Raw genomic sequence first — 22,458 nt, 5'->3', positions numbered from 1 at the left:
ATCGGTACTCAGCATCGGCGTCGGTGAGAACTCAACAGTGAATACTTGCACTGGAATCGATCTGAACCTTTTCATTTTTTTTTTTTAGTTTTTTTCCAATCGAAAATATAAAGAAGAAATGATACAGATTCAAAACAAGCGTATAACTCTTCAAGAAGTGTGAGTACAATTTGTACCAGCCATATCTTTGCTGCATTTTACTCCCCACGTGCTGTGAGATGTTCCGTCACTACCGTCTTTGTCTGTTATGAAATACACAAGCGGAGAATGTTCAATCAGCCGCTTTGTTCGCCTCATGGCGCTTCTCAAAGCGTACGAATGACGGCGTATAAGGAGCTGCCTCGTTGTCGGGCCGTTGCTCGGCGCTGGTGGGGGCGGGGGGGGGGGGGCTGAAATGGGTAAGCCCACGTAGCTAATGCTGACCTGTGTTGACAGTCTTGCTGGGGATTGTAATGTAATGTGCGTACATTTTTTTTTTACTTAAAAATAAGTATGTCCATTCATGTCTTCAGCGTTTACAAAAATAGTTTGGGTTTACACAGAATTAACGGACGATAGGTACTCGCCAACCTTTTTGAAACTGATTCAGTTTCTGGCTCGGTCATTGTTTCCCACATGAATTTGGATTGAACACAAAAAGATAATCAGCCATCTTTTGTGATGGACTACAGAAATCAGAAAATAATATATAGTTGAGAGGAGAGAATTAGTGGGTATGGGCAATTTCACGTTGAACTCTTTAAACGATTAATCAAACAGTATTCATTTGATAATCGACTAGTTGGCCATTACTCCATTAATTTTGACATGTCCACAGTCTACAATTTACCAAAAATAAGTGATTTCATAAACATACTAGAAATGCTTGAGACCACTTTTTTTTCCCCAGGCGGATACCAGTACGCATTTTCACTCTGAGTACTCACCGATACCTGCAGCACTTTGGATATATAACATTTCATTGAACACAATGAACAAAACCTTTCTATCTGACGCAGATGATGTTTCGCCCATTTTTTCGCCTTAAGTATCCGCGGCTGGTATCAGCAGCCACCGTGAGCACTCGATACCTTAACATAAGGCCGGTATCCGGCCAGCCTAAAAAAGCCTTCCATAACCCTAACTTATCCGTTTGTGTAAAGATTGAATATTTAGTCATCATCCTAAATACACATTCAAGTACACATTCAGCTGGGGCACACTCCGACACTCCATGACCCCGAACAGGACAAGTAGAAAATGGATGCTTGCTGTGTGTGTGCGTGTGAGCAAGACAAAGCTCTGCGTCCGTTTTTTAAGGATGCTCCGTTCAACCAGCAGCATGCAAACACTGCAGTGTTTTGCTTTGCTTTTTGTTTGTCGGTTTGTCCCAGACAACGGAAGAACCCGAGCCGACGAACAAGGACGCGAAGCCAGCAAGCAGGCCTGAAGCATGCAAGGTGCTCATACGGAAACATGACGAGGACATACTGGCGGACACACGGAGCAGAAGAAGCAGCAGCAGGAGCAGCAGGAGGACAACGACGTTACCTTTCCGGGGACGAGGATTTCTCCGAGTTCACTGACATGAGCGGAGCCTGTTAGCCGCTCGCTGGCCGAGGGACCAGAAGCGAACAGAGGAGGCGCCTTTTATTTTTTTCCGGCTGTTTGTATCTTGCTGAAGTGAGTCCGAATGAAAGGAGAGGAGCGGGTTACTGTCTCCCCCCCCCAACCCCTCCGCCTCCTCTGCTGTCCTCTTTTTCCGAGGATGGAGGACAAAAAGGAGCAATGTGCCGAAGATGATGACAGGAGCACCTTCCTTCCTTCCTTCCTTCCTTTCTTTCCTCCCTCCTTCCTTCCTTCCTCGTTCCCGCTTTCTCCACGCCTCCTCCCTTCCGAGGCGCTCCTGGTTCGCCGGGCCGACGAAAGGGAGACCCCTCAAAAAAGACGTCGTTCCAGAGCTCAGCGTGTGTCCGGCTGCGTGGCCGTGTCGCTGATTCCCACTGCCTGTGTCAGGCCTTCTGCCGCTCTGCACAACAACAGAGCCCGGCGGAACATTCCACTGCGCGCGCGTGTGGAGGGGTGTCGCCTTGTGACAGCAACAGGGAAATAAAAGCATCACACCCCCCCCCCCCCCCCCACACACACACACACACACACTTTCTGGCGCACTCGCTCTCCTTCCCTCCCCTTCCTCCCCCTCGGACCTAGTCCCTCCCCCACCTCTCACTCACTCGCCCTCTCTCCCAATTGCCTAATTACGACATCCTGTATCTCAGGGCAACGCGACACAGATCTGCCTCAAATCCTCACCCCTCCCCTCCTGCTTCTTCGTCACTCCTCTTTATCTCGCATCCTCACTGCCGTCTCCCTCGACCTCATCTTCATTTTTTTTCCAAAGCTTTATTTTCTGGGCAGATGGGTGCGCTTGCACATGAGCGATCAGCTCACTGTTGAGGCAGCCAGAGGGCGTGCCATGATGTTATTGAGTGTGTATGTGAGGTGGGGTGGCGGGGGTCTGTCTCGATCCCTCGGTCTGACCTCAATATTAGTCTGTGGGTGCACCGATGCGTTTCTATGTCCCAAGTAGGTTCATTCAATTCATTTATCACGCACTTTCTGATTACAAGCGCATGCTCGATTTTGGTTTCATCTCATAAAATGCCAACAAAATGACGTAAACAAATCTCTGTTGATAATAACACGACTTCCCGCTTTAAAGCAATGGCATCCATGTCGCATATGAAAAGACGACATCATGTCTCTGGGCCAAACTATTGTCCTCATTCTGCACGTGTGTTCACTGGAGATTTAGCACAAGAGGAACACTTGAGCCCTGGGTCGCTTTTTTCTGCATATGTTCACTCACTCACCCACTTTTTGTGGGTCACATGACCGACGATGAAGAAGTTGGAATCACTTCAGTGAGCACTTCACTATTAGGGAGGTGGGTATTGGCTGACTTTGGGGTCACAAACGGGGTACAGCTGGGCCAGCCGATCGCAGATCGAAAAAACGAGAATTCGCACTCACAATCACACCGATGGACAGTTGAGAGTCTTCCGTGAAACTAAAATGACATGCTCAGGACTCAGGTGACGACCAATCACGACTCACCTGTTTTGTGAAGCTGAGCCGTGATTGGTCGTTATCTCAGCCCCGAGCAACTGCGATGTCATTTTCAGTCGACAGAAGTGACAAAATGGCCGCCCCCCTGAGATGGCTAAAAACGGGTGGCTTTTTGCTACTTAACTCATATTCCACAAACGCAATATTAATCAGAATGCCATGTTTTGACTAAGAACATTTGTGGGTAGACTTCCGCTTTAAGGCTTTATAACATGTTAATAAACTCAATAACAAACGCAATATGTGCACATTTTCTATATGAAGGACCATTATGTCACTTTGAACTCTGCTGTTGAGGAAGTAAACTTCTTTAGCTATTCCATGAGCAAATATGATTTAAATATGAAAAAAATCAGTGCTGTCAAATGATTAAAATTTTTTAACTAATTAATCGCCAAAATTTCCACAATTAATCAAGATTAATTGTATTTTTCAACTATATTTTTTTACATAGCTTAGAACCGATATTTACTTCAGTAAAATCTTGGAATTAATCTGGAAAAAAATTTAAAGTATATTTGGATTCAAAGACTATTCTAATAGATTTCTTAGAATCATTGAATACGATTGTTTTCCAGCTTTTAATCCGACGTGAGACTGACGTTTTTTTGCTGTTTTCCGGTGTCTATTGTATGTGGTATTTTGTCTTTTATTTTATTGCTTTCACTTGTTATATTATTGTTGTAATGTAAAGTGCTCTGTGACAGCTGCAGCTGTCTTTGCGACGGTGACTCTCCTCTAAGTTTGGCTGCACAGTAACAGTAATCAGAGGTCAGCTGCTACAGGAAGTAAAAAAAACGGATTTAACCGAGCTAATTTTTTTTAGTGCGTTATGCAATTTATAACGGGTCAATGGAGCCCACAAAATAGTTTTTTCAGTCAGTCTCTTAACAGTTCGCATCAGCTATTTTTTTAAAGGAGCATCGATGTTAAGCGTTTCCTGGGTCAGGTCAGGGCAGGAAGCAGGAGGTGGGGCGTTTAGGGACACACTTGCTCAGTGAGATTGCCCATGAGGAGAAAAAACACTAAAGAACACGTACACTCCATCACATTAAGACACGCCCACAAGCAGCCTGGCACATAAATCCATGTGCAAATTTCACTCGGAAAGATGACGGAAGAGGGGGGCATGGGGGGGTGGGGGGGGCGAGATGATGACTCTCATGAGCAGATATATTTTAGGAGCCAGTATTGAGGCTGCCGCGAGCTATCTTTAAGCGGCCTACTTCTCCATACTGCCTGGTGGATGCTGGCTGGGGAGAGAGGATGCACACGCACACACACACACACACACACACTTCTGAACACACAAAACAGCAATGAATCAAAGCAAGACAAACAGAGAATATGTGTGCATTGCTCTTTTGCTCCTGTTACACTTGGATGTGCTCATGTCAGCAGCTGTAATGTCTAATTACTACACACTGCCCTCAAGTGGAAAAAGACTCACACACTCACACGCACACACACACACACAAGGTATGAGTAAATCATGTGCGTTCAAATAGATAAATTGAAGGATGCAAGGGGCACTTAGACATGCTTCACGTTCGGTTTACCTAATGAACTAAAACCAAACCCATTATTGTAAATAAAGATAGGTGAAACAATTACGTGTATATATACATATTTGCAAAAAGACTGGTTTCAAAGCAAAAAGTCAAAAGATTTTTCACTGTATCCCACTTGAATTGATCCGCAGCTGTATGGAGCACCAGCAGAATCACATCCGAACATTTAGAAGCAAAACAAGAGCCGTACTAAGATGACCTTGACACGGAGGCGAAAGTGCAGCAAAGAATCGCAATTCCATTGTGCGTCTTTCCGCGTGATGTTTGATTGGTGGAAAACGAGGAAGAGAGAGATGAGAACATTTTCATTCTAGAAAGAAATGACAATGCGTGTTAACGATACGAGCCGTACTTCGTTTCAATTTCATTTTCAACCATTGACTGTAATGGTCAACAAATGCCTGAAGATGGTGGCGTTGCATCGCTTTGAATTTGAGATCAGCACAGCTTTTGAGTAGAGGAGATCAAATCAGGGGGTGACTCTTGGCTTGTCAAATCAATTATGAGGAAGAGTAACGGCATCATGTTGGAAGCCTGAGAAGTTGTGGTACCTCACACTCGGACAGAATATGTGTATATGGTATAAACATAGCATATGTCACAATAGTTCATGAGACAATTCAAGTAATGAATGAAAAAACGTATGTAAAAATAAATAAACAAATAAAAAGCCACTGAAGTTCCAACTCCAGTTATGCAGTGAGTCAGCATCGCTCACAATACATTTCTGTAAATAAATGATTACTTTGCCATCAAAAGCCCTTTCTTGTTTTCGTTGTATTATGATTTGTGCTATTACAAAATATAAAAGATAAACATCAAAGTCACTGCTTTGCTTTTCACCAAACTCTTAATTTTCTAATTTTCTCCACTTTCTGGTCTGGAACCAGGTTTTTTTTTTTTATGAAAAGCAACACACGTCAGTGATCACACACTTATCGTGTCACTAGCAGTTTGCTCAAAGGCACTTCAAATGCGCATGCCAAATGAGGGAGCAATTGAACCTGCGCCTTTCAATCATCCATCCATCCATTCTATTGTCTGCAGAGGCAGGAAATCTAAACGTCCTCGTCTGTTTCCAAACGTGGGCCATCAGTCTGCTTGCAGATAACGGCAGCAGCATGTTATGGCAGACAAGGGGGATGGGGGCCGGGGGGGATTCATAGCACCTCACCTGCTGAGTGAGGGCTTATTACCTCGCTCAAGATGGATGCCGCTACACAAGAGTTTGTTTACATGCCACTCAACATTGTGTACCAAGCCTCCCAAAAAGAAATAGGGGAGCACAAGTAAGTCTACAGTGTGAAATTATGGAGGGCGCACGCGATATTTATGAAGTATTATTTCAAAATGGAGACAGATGTTCATTTATCTTGGCAGCCTTGACTTTCACCCGCAGTCTACAGTACACTGCTGCCCCCTAACGGTTAGAATGAACAATACAAACACTGATAAACACAACCGGTGACTAAAACGATTCCCTCTCGTCTTTATGTCATTGACGTAGCTTGAATAATGGTTTGATCACGTATTTTTAAAATAGTTCCATGCCTGCTCAATCGAACAATTACTTACAGTTCTCCACTATATGCGAGGTCATTCCCTGTCTAGTTTTGCCTACCCATTTAGTTCATTTTTGCATCCTCCATATGATGAATATTTGATTTAGCAGTCATAATTGTGGTTTACACACAGCACAACATTGAAAGCATTGACTGTAATTTAATGTTGACAATGGCAGGAGCCTCGCTAAAAAGTAGCTGATGTGAAAGCACACACATACACGTAAGTATAACCTATCGTTAAGTAGGCTGCAAACAAGGAAGCAGCAGAAACGGAGCAGTTCAAAGTGAGGAGAGTGAGTATTGACTGTGTTATATCATTCATCATTACTGGTCGGCGGAGAGGAAGAGATGTTTAAATGCATAGTGGTCCAATCGATAAAACAATAAGGCCGTATAAGACTTCACACAAAAAAACTTGTTAAGCTTCTTCCGCAGTTGCCATTGCAGCAGCGTGACGATGCATAACATTTCTTTGTCACTCTGTGGAATTTATTTCACTTATTGTAGACTCCATTACTTCAGGCTTGACTAGATGGCTGCTTGAAATGTGTTGCCATAGAAATCCAATTAAATGCCTCCTACCAAGAATCGGCCAGCTGCTTGCTCCAAAATTCATCCATCCAATCAGTGAGCTAACCACAATCTGGCCAATCACTGAGCGTCTTGACAAAAATAATTCGTCCAACCAATCTTGGTACTGCATCCTACAAACATTTGTACAATAACTAAGATAAATTCGCCCAACTAATCAATGAGCGGACTTTCTACCAGAATTTGCCTTTTCAATCATTGATCTGGCGAAATGTATCCAACCTATCGCTAACCTTCAGTCTTCCAATATTTGCCAACGATTTGTAGGACTTTTTCATCAATCAAAACATTGCATTGTTGCTGAATTTCAAGAAAATGTGAATTACAGGTTTAGTTTATGTAAAGTGGAAGTCAACTCAAACTATTTTTTCCCAAAAATATGTTCTATGCAGACCCACTAGTTGAAACAAGGCAAGATGATTAATATGAAATATGAGTTGAGCGGTAAAATCCATTCGTTTTTAGCTAGCTCGATTGGCAGCCATTTTGTCACTTCTGCCGACTGAAAATGACATCACAGTTGCTCAGGGCTCAGATAACGACCAATCACAGCTCATCTGTTTTCTGAAGCTGAGCTATGATTGGTCGTTATCTGAGCCCTGAGGGTGTGTGATGTCATTTTCAGTCGACAGAAGTGACAAAATGGCCGCTCCCAGGGACGGCTAAAAACAGGTGGATTTTGTTGCTAAACTCATATTCCACAAACGCAATACTAATCAGAATGCGGTGTTTCAACTAGTGGCCCTGCATAGAACATATTCTTTAAAAAATATGTGTTTGGGTTGACTTACGCGTTGATAAAATGTTTATTTATTTTTCAAATAAAGTAGTATTTTTATCACTTTTCACCTTTGATTTCAACTTCAAGTCTGTAATTGGATCTTTAATGCTTGTTGGCATCGTACATGGGCTGCCATGGAAATCCCATGAAAAAATACCACCACACCAGCATTGTTTTGAGTGTTTTTGTAAAGGGTGCAGGTCAACTTACCGCCGCTGAACCAACAATGGAAGGGCTGTTGATAAAAAACGTGCAATGATTCCCCGGTCCCGACTAGTGGGCAGAATCACGGCAACCGACTTGAGGGTCGCTGCAGTACTTTGGCCTGCTCGAGAACATGTTTCCATGGTAATGCGCACAACACACACACACACAGCATACGGCATGCCGGGACGTTATTTTAGGGAGTAGTCTAAAGGCAGAAGGGATTAAGCTGCAATAAGAAACTGCAGACTCAACGTAGCAACTTGGTTTCATCGCTATTGGTAGCCATCTGCCATTTAGTGCCTAGTCAATGTTGTCATGGCACGTTACATGTCCTACTTTGTTCATTTTGCCAAGATTTGGCCAAATTGCCATTTTCAAAATTCATTCAACCAATCATTGACCTACCATCTCCATATATTCATCCAACCAGTCATTAAGATGCATTCTACCAGAATCTGTCCAATCTACCACAGAGCTGCCTTCTCACAAATTGTGTCCCACCAATCCTTGAGCTGCTTCTACCAAAAATTTTAACTCAATTCAAGTAAGGTTAAATATAGGTATTATAAAGTATTATTAGGAAAACGTGTCAAATGCTTTTAAGATGTGCTTTGCCTGAGGGCTGCTTTATCCCTGTTTTGTTTGTTTTTAGCCTGACACAAATTGATTGTTTGAGCTTTTTAAATGAGGTGGCAACTTTAAACCTAAATAAAAAATCGTGGATATCCAGAAATTAAATGTTAACGATAACTTCAATGAAAGGGATTCAAAATTGATCAAACAGAAGTGATGGAGTTTACAAATGATGCTTGTCATTTTTGATGACACTCTGTAGATTGTTTGAAGTGACGACGAAATGCTGCTCACTGCCCGGCTAGTTCAATCGGTAGAGCATGAGACTTTAAACCTCCGGGTCGGGGATTCGAGCCCCACGTTGAGTGAATGTTTTTCATTCTTTCTCATTAAGGCGTTTCTGTAATATCGTATCTACGTAGAACAGTTTCATTTAAGTCCGTTTGTGTTACGGGGTGATTCCACACGTTGACAGCGCGACAAGAGCGTGACCAAAACAGACCGCTTCCTGTTGGTGTCGGCGAGTGACGTCACGCCAATCCCAACCCTCAACGGAGAGCCCCCACTCACTCACATACACACTCTCCAATTCGCATGCACTTTACACAGCCACTGCAGACACTGATAAGATTCTCCACACCAGAACCGCACACATACACCCCGATCAATGCTGACATTGAATGGCAAGAAAAGTCAAGTGTCAAGAAAAGGCATTCTTGCAAAATTATGCTCAATAGGCACAGCTGTCGAGCGTGTCAACCCAGTTGCAACTTATCTGCAGCATCCAAACGTGCTCACGGCGTACGCCGGCGGGCGTCGTGCACAGACGTACGCACCGAACGGCGGCAGACAACCGCTTCCCCACCCCTCAAGTCCACAGCCCGGCTTACCTCCGATGATGAGCCGGCTTCTCCTTTTTCCCCTTCGGCCTCCTCTTCCTGGACTGCATGGCCAACACTAGTGAGTTGACACCGAGCAGGGCATGAGCGACGTCCCAATGCGAGGGGAAAGGGTGCAAGGAAGCAGGGGATGAGAGAGGAGAGGAGAGGCGAGAACGCACGTCAGAACGAGGCAGGAATCTACAGCGCCACTTCCGGTTCGATTCGGCAAAAATGCAGGCGCATAAGAAGGGAGGCGGTGCGGTCTTGAGTTGGAAGGCTTTGCGGGAGATCAACGCACCTTTCCTGGAGATCATGTTTTTCCTCCTCTTCCTCTCTGGGCAGGAGCAGCCAGCAAAGACACGCACACTCTTTACATCCACACTGTGCGTTTTCTTTTTCCTTTCTTGGCTCCCTCTGCAGGTCAAAGCGGGAATTGCATGCAACAACTACTTGACTCCAGTATGATTCAGGGGCGATTGTAGGATCTGGAATTTAAGGGTGCTTGAACCCCAAACAGAATGTTGAATTAACAAAACAACTAGCCTTAAGAATGAAACAGTACAGTGCAAAAGTTCACCAATTCATTTACTGTTTCAGTAATGTTTCAGTAATGAACGCACCACATAATTGCAGTTCAACACTGGCAAATTCACTCATTTGTGTTTTTTCACTGTGGAACTTCAGCTTTTTTTTGTTTTTTAGCTCTTTCTGAAATGCTCTATGATGCCACAGCCAAAGTAATTTTCTAAACAATAAAGTACGGTGAACACCCTAAAAAGCAAAAATTTGCAAGTAAAGGCAAGCCTCGAAATGGTTTCATTTTGTTTGCAGAGCAGTTTGCTTTTGAGGGCATTTGAGTAGGTGCCTTTTTTTTTGCAAGTTAATGCCAGGGACCTGAAGCAAGTGTTTCATTAAATAAAACTACAACAATATGACGAATAAACAATTGGTTGTCTTTTTTATGTAACTGTTTTTATGTCTCAAATTCACATTGTGTGTAGCTGCAAACTGTATTTTCTTGTCTAGAACTGTCTGAGAATGCAAACATTTAGACGGTTTACAACAGAGTATGTTACTAAAATACCTATTGGTCACGTTACTTCCCATTTACGTTCCTGCACTACTTTTCCTGATGTGATGCTGAATTTAGTTTGATTTTCGATTATGACACTTCACAAAAACAACACGTGCGTGCTCTTCTAAGGAGAAAAAAAACATAAAAGGCACCGCTGGGATTCGAACCCAGGATCTCCTGTTTACTAGACAGGCGCTTTAACCAACTAAGCCACGGCGCCGGTGCAGTTGGTGCTCAGAATTCGATACATATCTTTACACGAACAACCAAATCCACTGGCCCTATATTCACTTTGTTTGTATGACGTACTTGGAAGCAACTCAAGCGAAAAGGTATAAGAGGTAGACGTGATTGATTCTCACCAGTAATTAGCTAAATACATACAAAGTTGTGATAGATTGTGGCATTGATAAGTACAAGTATACTACCCACCCCCTCGCCCCCCAAAAAAGAAAAACGTCCAACTTTATGCCGTAGTAGTTCTCAACGTCTCCAGGCTTGTTTTTTACGGCAGTGCGTCTAATCGCTTTATTTAGGATTATTCTACCACGTTATCCCCATGTTTGGATAAAATTATTTTAACATATGATAATTTAAACCCTTTTAAAAATCATGGAAACACGTTAAATATTATTTAACGGGATACAAAATAAGAGTATGCGATGGCCGTAAACGAGTCTCCTCTGTCGCAAATCTCTTCACTCACCCGTCGATGCACATTCTACAGCTTTAAAGACAACTATTGGCCTCATAGCTCGTGAATCAGATACTCGAGCTCACGCCAAACGTAATCTGGTTGATTCTGCACCAATTACTCAAGTGTCTTAGTCATAGAAACACAATTTTGCGTCATGTGAGGATAACGTGCCCGGCGCGTGCTTTGATCTCTCTTTTTTCAGATCTTTGACCGAGGATTTTTTTAATTTTAATAGTGGGCGGGGTTTGTAGTAAACCCCGGAAGTAAATAAACGCATGCGCACATGTACACACACGTGTTATGATGTAGATTGTCTCGCTTGATTTTGTGCTGTATCCGCTCGCAGGTAGTTTGAACGAGCTATTAGGGATAAAGCCTTTTTTATTCACTTAATTCGCCGTTTAGCTCCATTCTTGGCTACGTAAAATATTGGTAATGAATAGATAATTCTGCTAAGGTGTTAGTTACCGCATTAGGTCCTATTACCCCCCGTGTTTTGATACCTTGTGCTAACATCCACGGATGCTAAGCTACTCATCTCCCCTTTGACTGGTAAGTGCGAAGCATTGTTGTAGAGATTGCTCATTGTCTTAAGATTTGTTGAATATTACAAAAGATGAAAAACAACTAATGTTATGTCATCTGCATTAACTTGAAGTCGACATGTTGTACATTTTTTCACAATATAAAACAATACCCAGGATTTGTAATATCTGTCTAGATCGGCGTCACCAACCTTTCTGAAACTGAGAGCTACTTCTTGGTTACCGATTATTCGAAGGGCTACCAGTTAGATACACACTTCAGAATTTTCATTTACATGAATACACCGATCATGTTAATTATTTTTCATAATAATTATGAAACAAATATCAATTTGCAACATTACCTCAGTAAATACCTTCCACTGTTTATATTTTCACATAATCACTTCTACAACATTCCTGGATAATCACAATGTCCCATCACTGGTGAGCAACTTTAGGAACAGGCCCATGGGCTACTCACCTGGTCCTTGGGGGCTACCTGATGCCCGCGGGCACCACATTGGTGACTCCTGGTCCAGATCCTGCAAGGATCAAGAATTAGAGAACACTCTACACACATAAATTAAGCAAGCCCTCATCTCGCCCCAAATACTGCTCAGCCAATGGCGAGTCCAGCTTTTGTTACTGTGACAACCAAGGGCAATTTTGTAAATTCCTGTGGAGGCCCATTGAAAGTTTCTAACCTTGATTTTTGCCACCCTAGTAACAACAAAAGATGTGATCTGTCGCAATGTCTCCTTAAAAAAATCCCTTTCTATGTGTCCCAGTTTGCTTACAATGGATGACTCCAAGCCCACACAAGCTCCAGTTCACCCTGGGGAGAAGAGAGCCTGTCTCGACGATGAGGAAGACGACGCGACTGTGACTAAGAAAGCCAAAGTTGAGGATGAACATGAGAACGGAGCTCCTCAGGGAGCAATGAGCGATGGTGAGGAAGAAGAGGAGGAGGATGGTAGCGGCGAGACGTTTGCCGACATGATGAAGCACGGCCTCACCGAGCTGGATGTGGGCATCTGCAAGTACGTCAGCGACCACGAGGGCTTCTCGGGAATCCTGAAGGAGAGGTTTGTCCTCGAAAATCACACCCTTTTCTTCCATCGCGTTTCTCGCACCATTATTGATTTGTTATCATTTTTACTCAGGTACTCCGATTTTGTTGTGCATGAAATCAGCAAAGAAGGAAAGATAGTGCACTTAGATGACCTCTCGATTCCTGCAGAGGTTCCGGTAAGCAAAACATCTGCTTGTAGCACTCTGGTTGAAATGATTGAAGTTGAATTGATATGCAGAGTATGGCTTTGGTTAACATGATGACCGGGGTTGGGGTGAAAGAGAGAACTACTCACTTGTGACCGAATTAGTGACTTTTCAGACTCTATTAGCAACTATATTTTCAACAAGCAACTAGCAACCAAACTGGGGACTTTCTATAGTAAAACTGCAGCTCTCCTTACCTTTTGGCTTTGGCATGATAGTGAAGTCTGCATGGAAATGGCAGCAAAATTTGGCTAGTGTAGATGTCAAGTCATGGGAGAAGGATATTATGGAAATTAGCCGTATTGTTATAGTGCAATTTGCAAAATTCAGAACGGCTCACTAGCAGACCCATTTTCAGAAACGGGGGGCTTGATATTTACTTGGTTATTGAATTTCACACGTAATGGTCACTCCAGAGACACAAATATTAGTGTACAAGCCTTTTAAAAAGTCAATTTAGCAGAATATGTCTTCTGCGAGAACCTTATCACAGCACTTTTTGTCCATACCATGTATTGTTTATTTGTGAAGCTGCCTTTGTAGTGTTTGTTTGGAGTGATCTTAAATTGTGTGTGTGTGTGTGTGTGTGTGCTCGTCCCATCAGGAAGCAGCAGCAGTAGAAGAAAATCCAACGAGCGATCGCGCCGTGTTGACCGAGGAACAGAAGAAGCAGCTCGGGGAGCTGCAGCTGTTCAAGAACAAAGAGAGCTTCGTCTCCATCGAGGTGACTTTACACTCGCTGGATCCCTATGCCGGGTTAGCGCCATGTCTTAAAAGCCCGTTTTATCTATTTTATAGGGGGATGAGTCCAAGGATAAGCGGACACTGGTACACAAAGCCATCAAAACTCAATTCCCCGGCCTGGAGACAAAGACAGAGGAGAAGGACGGTCGCAAGTTCATAGTGGCCTACCATGCTGCTGGCAAGAAAGCTCTGGCTGGTGAGTAGAGACCTAAAATCACGAATAAAGCGCAACCACCGAGGTCCAACACAACCATATAGTTCATATTTCAAAGCTGTTTCTCCCATTGGAAATAATGCAAATCTGGTCTAAATTTAAAGTCACATAAATAAGTCATACAGGTGAGCAAATAAGTTGTCAAAGGAAACATAAAGGTCTATTTGCAAAGCTTGAAATAACTCATTTGATGTTGCCGCACAAGTGGAGAATGAGTTGAACTGAAAAAAAATCAAGGAGGTCCACCACCTTATTCACCTGAAGAAGCGTCGACGCAACACTTTCTCTCGTAATGACGTCCTGTGTTGTACGCTGAGGTCTTAGCGCAAGTATGTTTGGTGCGACTTTAGAGTGACAGTATCGTTTTGCTAAAAATGTTGGTCACGTGGCAGGTTGTTTGACTTTCGAGCTTTCAATGTACAATACAACGCGTGAACGAACGCGCACATTCACCGACATCCTTGTTAAGAAACGAAACAGCATGTGCATGACGATAAGGCTGGATTACACCGCAGGTCAAAATGTCCAATCCTGATGTAATGCCTATTCAATGTCTACGCAGACCAATATTACTGCAGTCGCAAGTTGGGGATCATTTTGCACAAGGAAGATAAAGTGCAACATTTACCATCACCGGCACGAAGGAATGTATCAATGTTAGCTAGTTTAATTTAGCATACCATCTACTTTCTTTGAAGAAGAAAGAAGAGCGGTTCTGACCCGAGCGTTTTTAATAACTACAGACCCGTATCCAACTTACCGTTTTTAAGTAAGATTTTAGAAAAACTGGTTTTCATCCAGTTGAATCATTTTTTAAATACAAATAATATTTTTGAGAAATATCAATCTGGTTTTAGGATGAACCACAGTACGGAGACTGCTCTTTTAAGGATCTTAAATGATATTAGGTGCACTGCAGACGTGAGAAAACTCACAGTCTTGGTGCTACTGGATCTAAGCGCTGCTTTTGATACAGTAGATCACCAAATTTTATTAAATAGACTTAAAAATCTAGTGGGCATCTCTGGTACTGTTTTTGACTGGTTTTATTCCTATCTCACAGACCGATATTTCTTTGTAAGTATGGATACTTGTTCCTCTAAAACTCATGAAATCAAATGTGGGGTTCCTCAAGGTTCGATTTTAGGCCCCTTACTTTTTAATCTTTATATGCTTCCCCTCGGGGATGTCATCAGGGGACACGGCATCAGCTTTCACAGCTATGCTGATGACACGCAGCTGTATATTGCCGTGTCTCCTGATGACACAGGACCCATTGATACCCTTTTAAATTGCATTTTAGATATCAAGTCATGGATGGCAGATAATTTCCTACAGCTCAATGAGGACAAGACTGAGGTTTTAGTTATCGGTCCCGAAGGTCAGAGAGAGAAGCTTTTACCAAAACTACACATTTTTAATCCCTCACACTGTGTGAAGAACCTTGGCGTCATTTTTGACTCTGAGCTCAGTTTTATTCCTCATATTAAAAATGTAACCAAGATTGGTTTTTATCACCTTAAGAATATCGCCAGAGTCCGCCCGTTTCTCTCTCAGGCTAACACGGAAGTGCTGATGCATGCCTTTATTTCCTGTCGTTTAGATTACTGTAATGCCCTGCTCTCTGGCCTCCCGAAAAAGAGCATTTCACCACTGCAACTACTGCAGAATTCAGCCGCTCGGGTGCTGACGAGAACCAGAGGGCGGGAGCACATTACGCCAGTTTTGAAATTGCTGCATTGGCTCCCTGTGTGTTTCAGGATCGATTTTAAAGTACTTTTATTAGTTTATAAATGTGTTAATGGTCTTGGGCCATCTTATTTATCTGATTTGCTTTTATCATACCAGCCCTCGCGGATCCTGAGGTCCTCTGGCGCCGGCCTTTTATTTATTCCAAGGGTGAGGACCAAAATGCATGGCGAGGCTGCATTCAGCCATTTTGGTCCTCACCTTTGGAATAGCCTGCCAGAGGATGTCAGGTCTGCAGAGACTGTTGATATTTTTAAGAGGAAGCTCAAGACACACCTTTTTAGTTTGGCTTTCAACAACTTTTAAATAATTTATCTTTTCTTTTGATTGAAGATAATTCTATGTTTTGCTTTGAATGTTTTAAAGCACTTTGAGTTGCATTTTTATGTATGAAAAGTGCTATATAAATAAAATGTGATTGATTGATTGATTGATTGATACCTCAAATTCAATGGTGTTGTTGAACAAATCACAATACAACAAAACGGGTTGGGCAGTTAACAGCTAACCAACTCTACATTCTAATTTGCTGACATCCATGTCACTTACCAGGACAGCCCCCGTCTTTTAAAGTCAACGTCCAAGTCACAGATGCTAGAGTAGAACATGATGAAGGCAAAGAGCAAGTGGACAAAAATATCTGCACCTCACATGTACGTATTGTTGTTTAAAAATGCAAAATCAAATCGTATTCGATTGGTCGATTAATCGCTGGGATAATCGTTAGAATACTTGATTCCGATCTGAAGATATTTAATCCCATGCTTTTTTTGTTTTTTTTTTGTTTGTGCTGCCGTGACGCACATCCCAAATATGCCACTTGAGAGCAAAAACAATCTGAATTGTCGCTTAACCCTTGCAGTGTAAATCCAGCCTAAAAACACTTGCATGAGTCTACTCAGGATGCCAACCCCTCATTGAGATTCTGATCCGGCTCACGGCTCATTGTGAATGCCTGCCCCGATCCTATTTCAGTCCATACAAACCGCAGTCCAGCCGTGGGTTTGTCTGTGCATGCGGCTCACCTCCTCGCTCACAAACCTCTTATGCTAAGTAACGCTCTTCTATTGTCTATATTTTGCTCTTCTTGGGATAGAGGTGAAGACATCTGCAGGTAAGAAGTTCCTCTCCACACAAGCAAGAACAGGAGATGTCAGGTGTTAAAGCAGGTTTTGCTATTCTGTTAACAGTTCAAGGCAGAAAGAGATTTTGTCATGGTGAATGTCTCAGATATGATTTTCCACATGTATTTATGTGCAGAGTTTTTCTCTGTGTCCTTTTAAAAGCACCGAGGAAACACTTCTGGCCCAAAAACCGTGGCAGCTTCTGCCACTTTGTGCTGTACAAGGAGAACAAGGACACGATGGACGCCATCAATGTGCTGTCAAAGTTCCTCAGGTATCAGTGAAGTTCTCCAATAATATATTTTGTTATTTTTGCCTCTACCAAACACAGTGAGACGGGCGTTTGTTCTTGTTGATTACCAAATGAAAACACCCGTCCCTCAACCTCAAATATATTTCCTCAAATAATGAACTCAGAGCTGCAGACTTAACTCTTTTGACCAGGATCAAAGTGGCCCCTAACCTGAAATGATTGATTTTGAAATCGTATGACATTTTAAATGACGGAGACTATTTAAATGTAGCAGTAGAAGCGATGGCATAATGTACGTACATACACACGGCATGCGCACACACTATCAAATATTACTACTACTAGTGCTAAATAGCGTGCAAATAGTTTGTAAAGTTTGTCAAATATAAAATGGGCTCAGTTGTGGGCTCCACTGAGTTCGCTTTGTATGGTGTTTTTGGCAGGCTCAGACCCAACATGTTCTCCTATATGGGCACTAAGGACAAGAGGGCCATCACTGTGCAGGAGATCGCTGTGCTCAAGTGAGTGTGGAAGAGGTCGAGCACCTCTGCGGCCATTGGATGCGTCGCTTACGCCGGTAAGCTTTTGTCTCTGTCTCAGGATCACAGCAGAGAGGTTGGCCCACCTTAACAAGTGCCTGATGAACCTCAAGCTGGGGAATTTCTCCTACAAGAATCACCCCCTCAAGCTTGGGGAGCTGCAGGGGAACCACTTCACAGTGGTCATTAGGTATGCGAAATGTTGGGCTTTGTTTATCATATTTAGGAGTAGGTGAGTGAGTTCATTCCCCTGAATGCCTGTTATTTCTGTTCCCATCAATTTCTGGATTTTTCCAACACTTTGTGGAACAGGTGCGTCCATCCCGTAAATTTTAACAGTAGAAAAAACAAGAAATAATAGTATGGATCTGTGTTTTTAGTGCTGGAATGAGTAAACAATTGTAATGCGTGTTTCGCTAAGTGACTCATAATTTTGAATTGTACCACTTCATAGTCAACTCTTTGAGCGCTGTTGATGACGTGAATTGCCATCAGTTACAATTGTTTATGGCAATGGGTGGAGCAAAGTCTTAACCAACTCTGGTTTGATCATTATCAGTGAAAGTTTAAAAAATAATAGCTATGGCCATCAGATGGCAGTATTGTATCTCTCTGGAATGAGCTCACCGTGTTTCACAACAATTTCTAAGATGCTAAAATATGGCGGACCTTTGAAAATGTGACCGTTGTTATTGATCAATGTGTTTGTCAAGTTAGATCTACTACAAAGTGTGTCACAAAAGTGCGAAAATATGACGCAGATTTATATGTAGCAGTAGAAGCGATGACATGACCTACGTATATACACGCGCTCGCACACACGGCATGCACACACACTACCAAATATTACTACTATTACTACTAAATAGCATGCAAAAAGTTTGTTTTCTGAGTTTTTTTTTTCCATCCAAAATTGGTGTTTTACTTATGATTGCCAAACAATGGAATAAGGTATACTCCAAACAATTTTTTCTTGTGTGATGAACGAAGGGAGTCTAATACTTAATTTGGTAGTTTCTGTGTTTACATAGACATTAAACACAGTAGTCTGTGGGCCTTAAAAGATTAGTCCAAATGCTCTTCATTGACTGACACTCAAGAGGTTCTCCTTATTTTGAAAATCTTCACACCAGAAACATCTCAGGAACCGACGCCCAGGTCCATCAGGCCATGACGTCCCTCAAGCAGACGGGCTTCATCAACTACTACGGCATGCAGCGCTTCGGCACCACAGCGGTGCCCACGCAGCAAGTCGGCAGGTAACGCCGTCCCGCGCGTCGACGTCACCTTCGCTCACGCCACATGCGAACAAACTCTCCTTCTTGTTGGTGTGACAGGGCCATCCTGAAGAATGATTGGAAGCAAGTGGTGGATTTAATTCTGAAGCCTCGTCCCGGAGGTACTAAGGCGTTCCTACTCCACCTCTAATGGAGTTTTGTGGCCTCGCTAACGTTTTCCGTCATACGTTTCCCCGCAGCTGAGAAAGAATTCCTGGTGCGTTGCAGGGAGGAGTGGGCCAAGACTCAAGACCCGGAGGCGGCCTTGAAGAAACTGCCCAATAAGCGCTGTGTGGAGGGCCAGCTGCTGCGGGGCCTGTCCCAACACGGCAAAAATAACATCGTCACCGCCTTTGGACTGGTTAGTGATTGTAAATTTGCGGCCAAGGCCCGCCTTCATGTTGTGCTCTTCTGCGTCTTTTGGTGCAGATCCCCCGAAACAACCGCCTGATGTACATCCACAGCTACCAAAGTGTGGTTTGGAACACCATGGTGAGCCGCCGGATCGACGCTTTCGGACTCACAGCCGTGGAGGGCGACCTGGTGCTCCGAGGAAGTTAGTATCTGTCGTTAGGTGGCTGACTGTGTTGTAAGTGTGACCTTGACGAGAATCAATGAGATTGTGTTTGCCTAAAGCCAAGGCACACATCTTGTCGGAAGAGGAGGCAAGGAGCCACTCCATACATGACATCGTGATGCCGCTTCCTGGCTTCGACGTCATCTACCCTTCTCACCATGGTGAGACCGCCTCCCTTTAAAAAAAATAAATAAATAAAATGAAAAAACATTAATAAACATGGCAAAAAAATGTGTGTGCGCACCAGTGGGGAAAGGTTACAGAGAGATGCTGATCGCAGACGGGCTGGACATCGACAACATGCGACACAAAATTAAGGACTACTCGCTGGCCGGAGCCTACAGACGCGTCCTCATCAGGCCCAGCGATGTCAGCTGGTGGGTGCTCCTTTTAAGCATTCGGCGATTTATTTATTAATTTTTTTCTTTCTTCTTTTTTTTTTCTTTCTTCTAGCTCAAATTTAGGTGGATCATTCACACGTGTCTTTGCTGAGTTACCAACTGCCTAAAAATAAATACATTTTCTGTGAATGATTTACATGCGTAATATTGCTGTTAAACATTTTCCTCATAAATTATTTACTAAAGTACAAACAAAATAACAATACAGGAATCTACTTTAGTATTAAACAAAAGTGTGTGCGCACAGTTAATTAAACAGCCACGGTAATCAATTTTACGTAACTTGGGTGAATGCATCCCTGTTAAATGGTTGCTGCACATTGGCTCGAGTCGTTTCATTGACAGATTTCGCTTTCAGGTGCAGAACATTTAATCCTCTTTGTTTTAATTTTGTAAAATGTTCTCAGGCACTCCTTGTAGGTCAGTGTAGTGAAAAAATAAAAATAAAAAAATACACACAGCACAGTGTTCACCTACCACTCCCCCGCTATAACATGGATTTAAAAAAAAAATGTTTGGTGTAACATTCATTTGTCTTTCACGGAAAAATCCTCTCAGTACCATGGAAATCTGCAGTTTTATAGTGTTGTGTCTTTTCTGTGTTAGGGAGGTGATCGAGTACGACGACCCCAAAATCTCTTTGGTCCACACTGACTTTGAGAAAATTGAGAACAAACCAGCACCGGTATTCAACACAGGTCAGGACTCAAAAGGAAACACACAAAACAAAGCTTTGTGCAGTATCTAGAATGAACATATTGGTAAGTATGGATTTGAAGGCTTTTGTTTTTGTCCTCCTAACAGAAGGGAAGTACCGCGCTCTCCGGCTGGAGTTCTCGCTGCCACCCTCGACGTACGCCACCATGGCCATCCGGGAAGTGCTGAAGTTGGATACCAGCATCAAGAAACAGACGCAGCTCAACACCACCTGGTTCAACTGACACCGGGACGCCGGCCTCCTTATTAGGTACACTTGCACAAGCGAATTGTTTGACTTAGATAAAGCAACACTTCTGGCAACTTCCTGTTGGCCACAATTACAGGGTGTGAGTGTGACTGGCTTTTTTTTTTTTCTTTTAACCATCCCAAATCACTAATAACAGTGTTTTATTTGGGCTGTTTTAACTTTTTCCCTCAGTGCAGAGATGGGTTATTTTTGTTATCTGCTTGTGCAGAAGTTGGAGACGTTTCTTTCTTTTTTAAAATAACATTTGACTGATGTACAAGTGACCCTGGCAGACAGGATGAATTAAAATCATTGAGAAGCTCAGTCTGTCTGTATATTTTTTGGGACATATAACAGTCTACGTTCACGAATGATCATCAAGGCACTGTTTTGCGAGTTTTACTTGTCTGCAAAATGCACTGCACTCCTAATATTAAGAGAACATTAAAAAAAAAAAATTCAATTCGGGAAAATGTGACACTCATTAATAAAACAGTTAATATTCGTAAAAAAAAATATATATATATATATATATATATATATAATTTGTGTTATTCTCACAATTTTGATCTTCTGTCAAGGCTCTCCCTAATTTACACATTGGACATTTCCTCAAAATATAATAACTTTATATCATACAATTGCAAGTGTTTTCTCATATCATTATGTTACACCTGATTTTACCTATTTCATATTCACGACTATTCTCAATTGTTTTTTTTCGTTCATTTTTCCAAATGAACCTTGAACCTCAATGTCCTTGATTCCGATTTTTTTCATCACTTAACTTTTATTTTCTTGTAAAAAAAAAAAAATTCTCAAAATGTATTTTCTTTCATTTTCCCAACATTTTCTCATAATACAAGTATGTATTTCATAAAATCAACTTTTTCTCGCATTAGGGCATTCTTGAAATTCCGAATATATAAATAAATAAATAAATGAAAATGAATATATAAATAAAATGAAAACTTCATTCAATGTGTATCATAATTATGAAGCATCAGACAGAACAAAAACTTCAAACGATGACTGGACGGATGTATCGTGGTCATCTGCCACCGTTAATGTTTAGTTGTTCGGATGTGGATGTCGATTAAAAGCATCCGTCTTTGGTGCTTCTCACGGAGATGCCCAGCCTTGTTTGTGCCATGGAAACACTTGTATTTGCGCCACCATTATTTCCTTTTATGCTGTGTGTGTGTGTGTGTGTGTTGACTAGCTAGAGAAAAGCCAGGAATGTATGTGGAAACATCTGTTCCCGTAACAACAGGCCGATGCTAACGTGACCTCTGCACTTGCTGTTTACCGTTGAAGCATCTTGGCTGTTTACGCAGTAAGCCCATGCCAGACTAACGTAGTCGTCCGTCAAGCACTGCAGCTCGCGCTTCAATCCTCATTTGAGCTTATTTTCTAGGAAAGGGCGTTTGGGCAAGGAAAAAAAAAACTATACTGTGTGTTACAAGAACAACGTTCTAATCTTACAAGAAAGTAAGCGTGAATTTTATTTTCTTGAGTTGGGTTATTTGTATGGCCCAATCCTCCTTTGAATAAAGTCATAGGCTTATTAAGTGGGCGGGGGATCATGAGTTCTTTTTAAAAAAAAAATAAAATAAAATAATTCCCCCAGCTAAAAAGTGATATTACAAAGGCGGATACCACATATATAGTATATGCACATTCAGTATATATTTTCTGTTTCTTTAATATGTTAAAATTGTTGATATTTTACAAAAAAAAGGTTGATATTGAAGGAAGTCATGAAAATGAGTGAAAAACA

The 22,458-nt window shown here is 42.3% G+C and overlaps 2 protein-coding genes and 1 non-coding gene across 9 annotated transcripts in view; 1 reads left to right on the top strand and 2 right to left on the bottom strand.

Annotated features, from left to right (window-relative positions):
* Nucleotides 1-11,219, bottom strand: part of srpk2 (SRSF protein kinase 2) — a 43,620-nt gene extending 32,401 nt beyond the window's left edge. For 2 of the 6 annotated variants that reach the window (XM_086029037.1, XM_086029039.1), the window contains exons 1-3: nucleotides 11,059-11,171; nucleotides 9,576-9,691; nucleotides 9,287-9,353 (exon numbers count right to left, since the gene is read on the bottom strand). In XM_086029037.1, the coding sequence (XP_085885163.1) occupies nucleotides 9,287-9,353; nucleotides 9,576-9,691; nucleotides 11,059-11,072 (197 nt within the window). In that variant the 5' untranslated portion in view covers nucleotides 11,073-11,171. Of the gene's footprint in view, nucleotides 1-1,530; nucleotides 2,083-9,286; nucleotides 9,354-9,575; nucleotides 9,779-11,058 lie in introns of those variants that run through there. The other 4 variants (XM_086029040.1, XM_086029042.1, XM_086029036.1 and 1 more) reach the window with 4 other exon arrangements.
* trnat-agu (transfer RNA threonine (anticodon AGU)) lies at nucleotides 10,499-10,572 on the bottom strand. Its single transcript has one exon. It is a non-coding gene; the product is annotated as a tRNA-Thr (tRNA).
* An 80-nt stretch (nucleotides 11,220-11,299) lies between the features above and the next one.
* pus7 (pseudouridine synthase 7) lies at nucleotides 11,300-21,002 on the top strand. Of its 2 annotated transcripts, XM_086029043.1 has the most exons (17): nucleotides 11,300-11,601; nucleotides 12,365-12,661; nucleotides 12,740-12,824; nucleotides 13,459-13,578; nucleotides 13,653-13,794; nucleotides 16,658-16,675; nucleotides 16,848-16,959; nucleotides 17,382-17,459; nucleotides 17,539-17,667; nucleotides 18,611-18,736; nucleotides 18,815-18,876; nucleotides 18,955-19,115; nucleotides 19,184-19,310; nucleotides 19,391-19,492; nucleotides 19,579-19,708; nucleotides 20,339-20,430; nucleotides 20,537-21,002. In XM_086029043.1, exons 2-17 carry the CDS (start codon nucleotides 12,375-12,377, stop codon nucleotides 20,671-20,673), a joined length of 1,908 nt encoding a protein of 635 aa, XP_085885169.1. In that variant the 5' UTR covers nucleotides 11,300-11,601; nucleotides 12,365-12,374; the 3' UTR covers nucleotides 20,674-21,002. The 2 variants fall into 2 exon arrangements, with proteins under 2 accessions (XP_085885169.1, XP_085885170.1); XM_086029044.1 differs by lacking the exon at nucleotides 16,658-16,675 and having other exon boundaries at nucleotides 11,302-11,601.
* Nucleotides 21,003-22,458: the final 1,456 nt, after the last annotated feature.

This window comes from Filicampus tigris, chromosome 4, assembly GCF_054856515.1.
Source record: "Filicampus tigris isolate MCC_2025a chromosome 4, RoL_Ftig_1.0, whole genome shotgun sequence".
NCBI classification, from domain to species: Eukaryota; Metazoa; Chordata; class Actinopteri; order Syngnathiformes; family Syngnathidae; genus Filicampus; species Filicampus tigris.
This window is presented reverse-complemented; position numbering and strand designations above follow the sequence as displayed.

Excerpts from the sequence above, each read along its gene's own strand:
- pus7 (XM_086029043.1), top strand. The coding sequence starts at position 12,375 with ATGGATGACTCCAAGCCCACACAAGCTCCAGTTCACCCTGGGGAGAAG. Across the intron at positions 13,579-13,652 it reads AGAGCTTCGTCTCCATCGAG|GGGGATGAGTCCAAGGATAA; the intron begins GTGACTTTACAC and ends TCTATTTTATAG. Across the intron at positions 19,493-19,578 it reads CATCTACCCTTCTCACCATG|TGGGGAAAGGTTACAGAGAG; the intron begins GTGAGACCGCCT and ends TGTGCGCACCAG.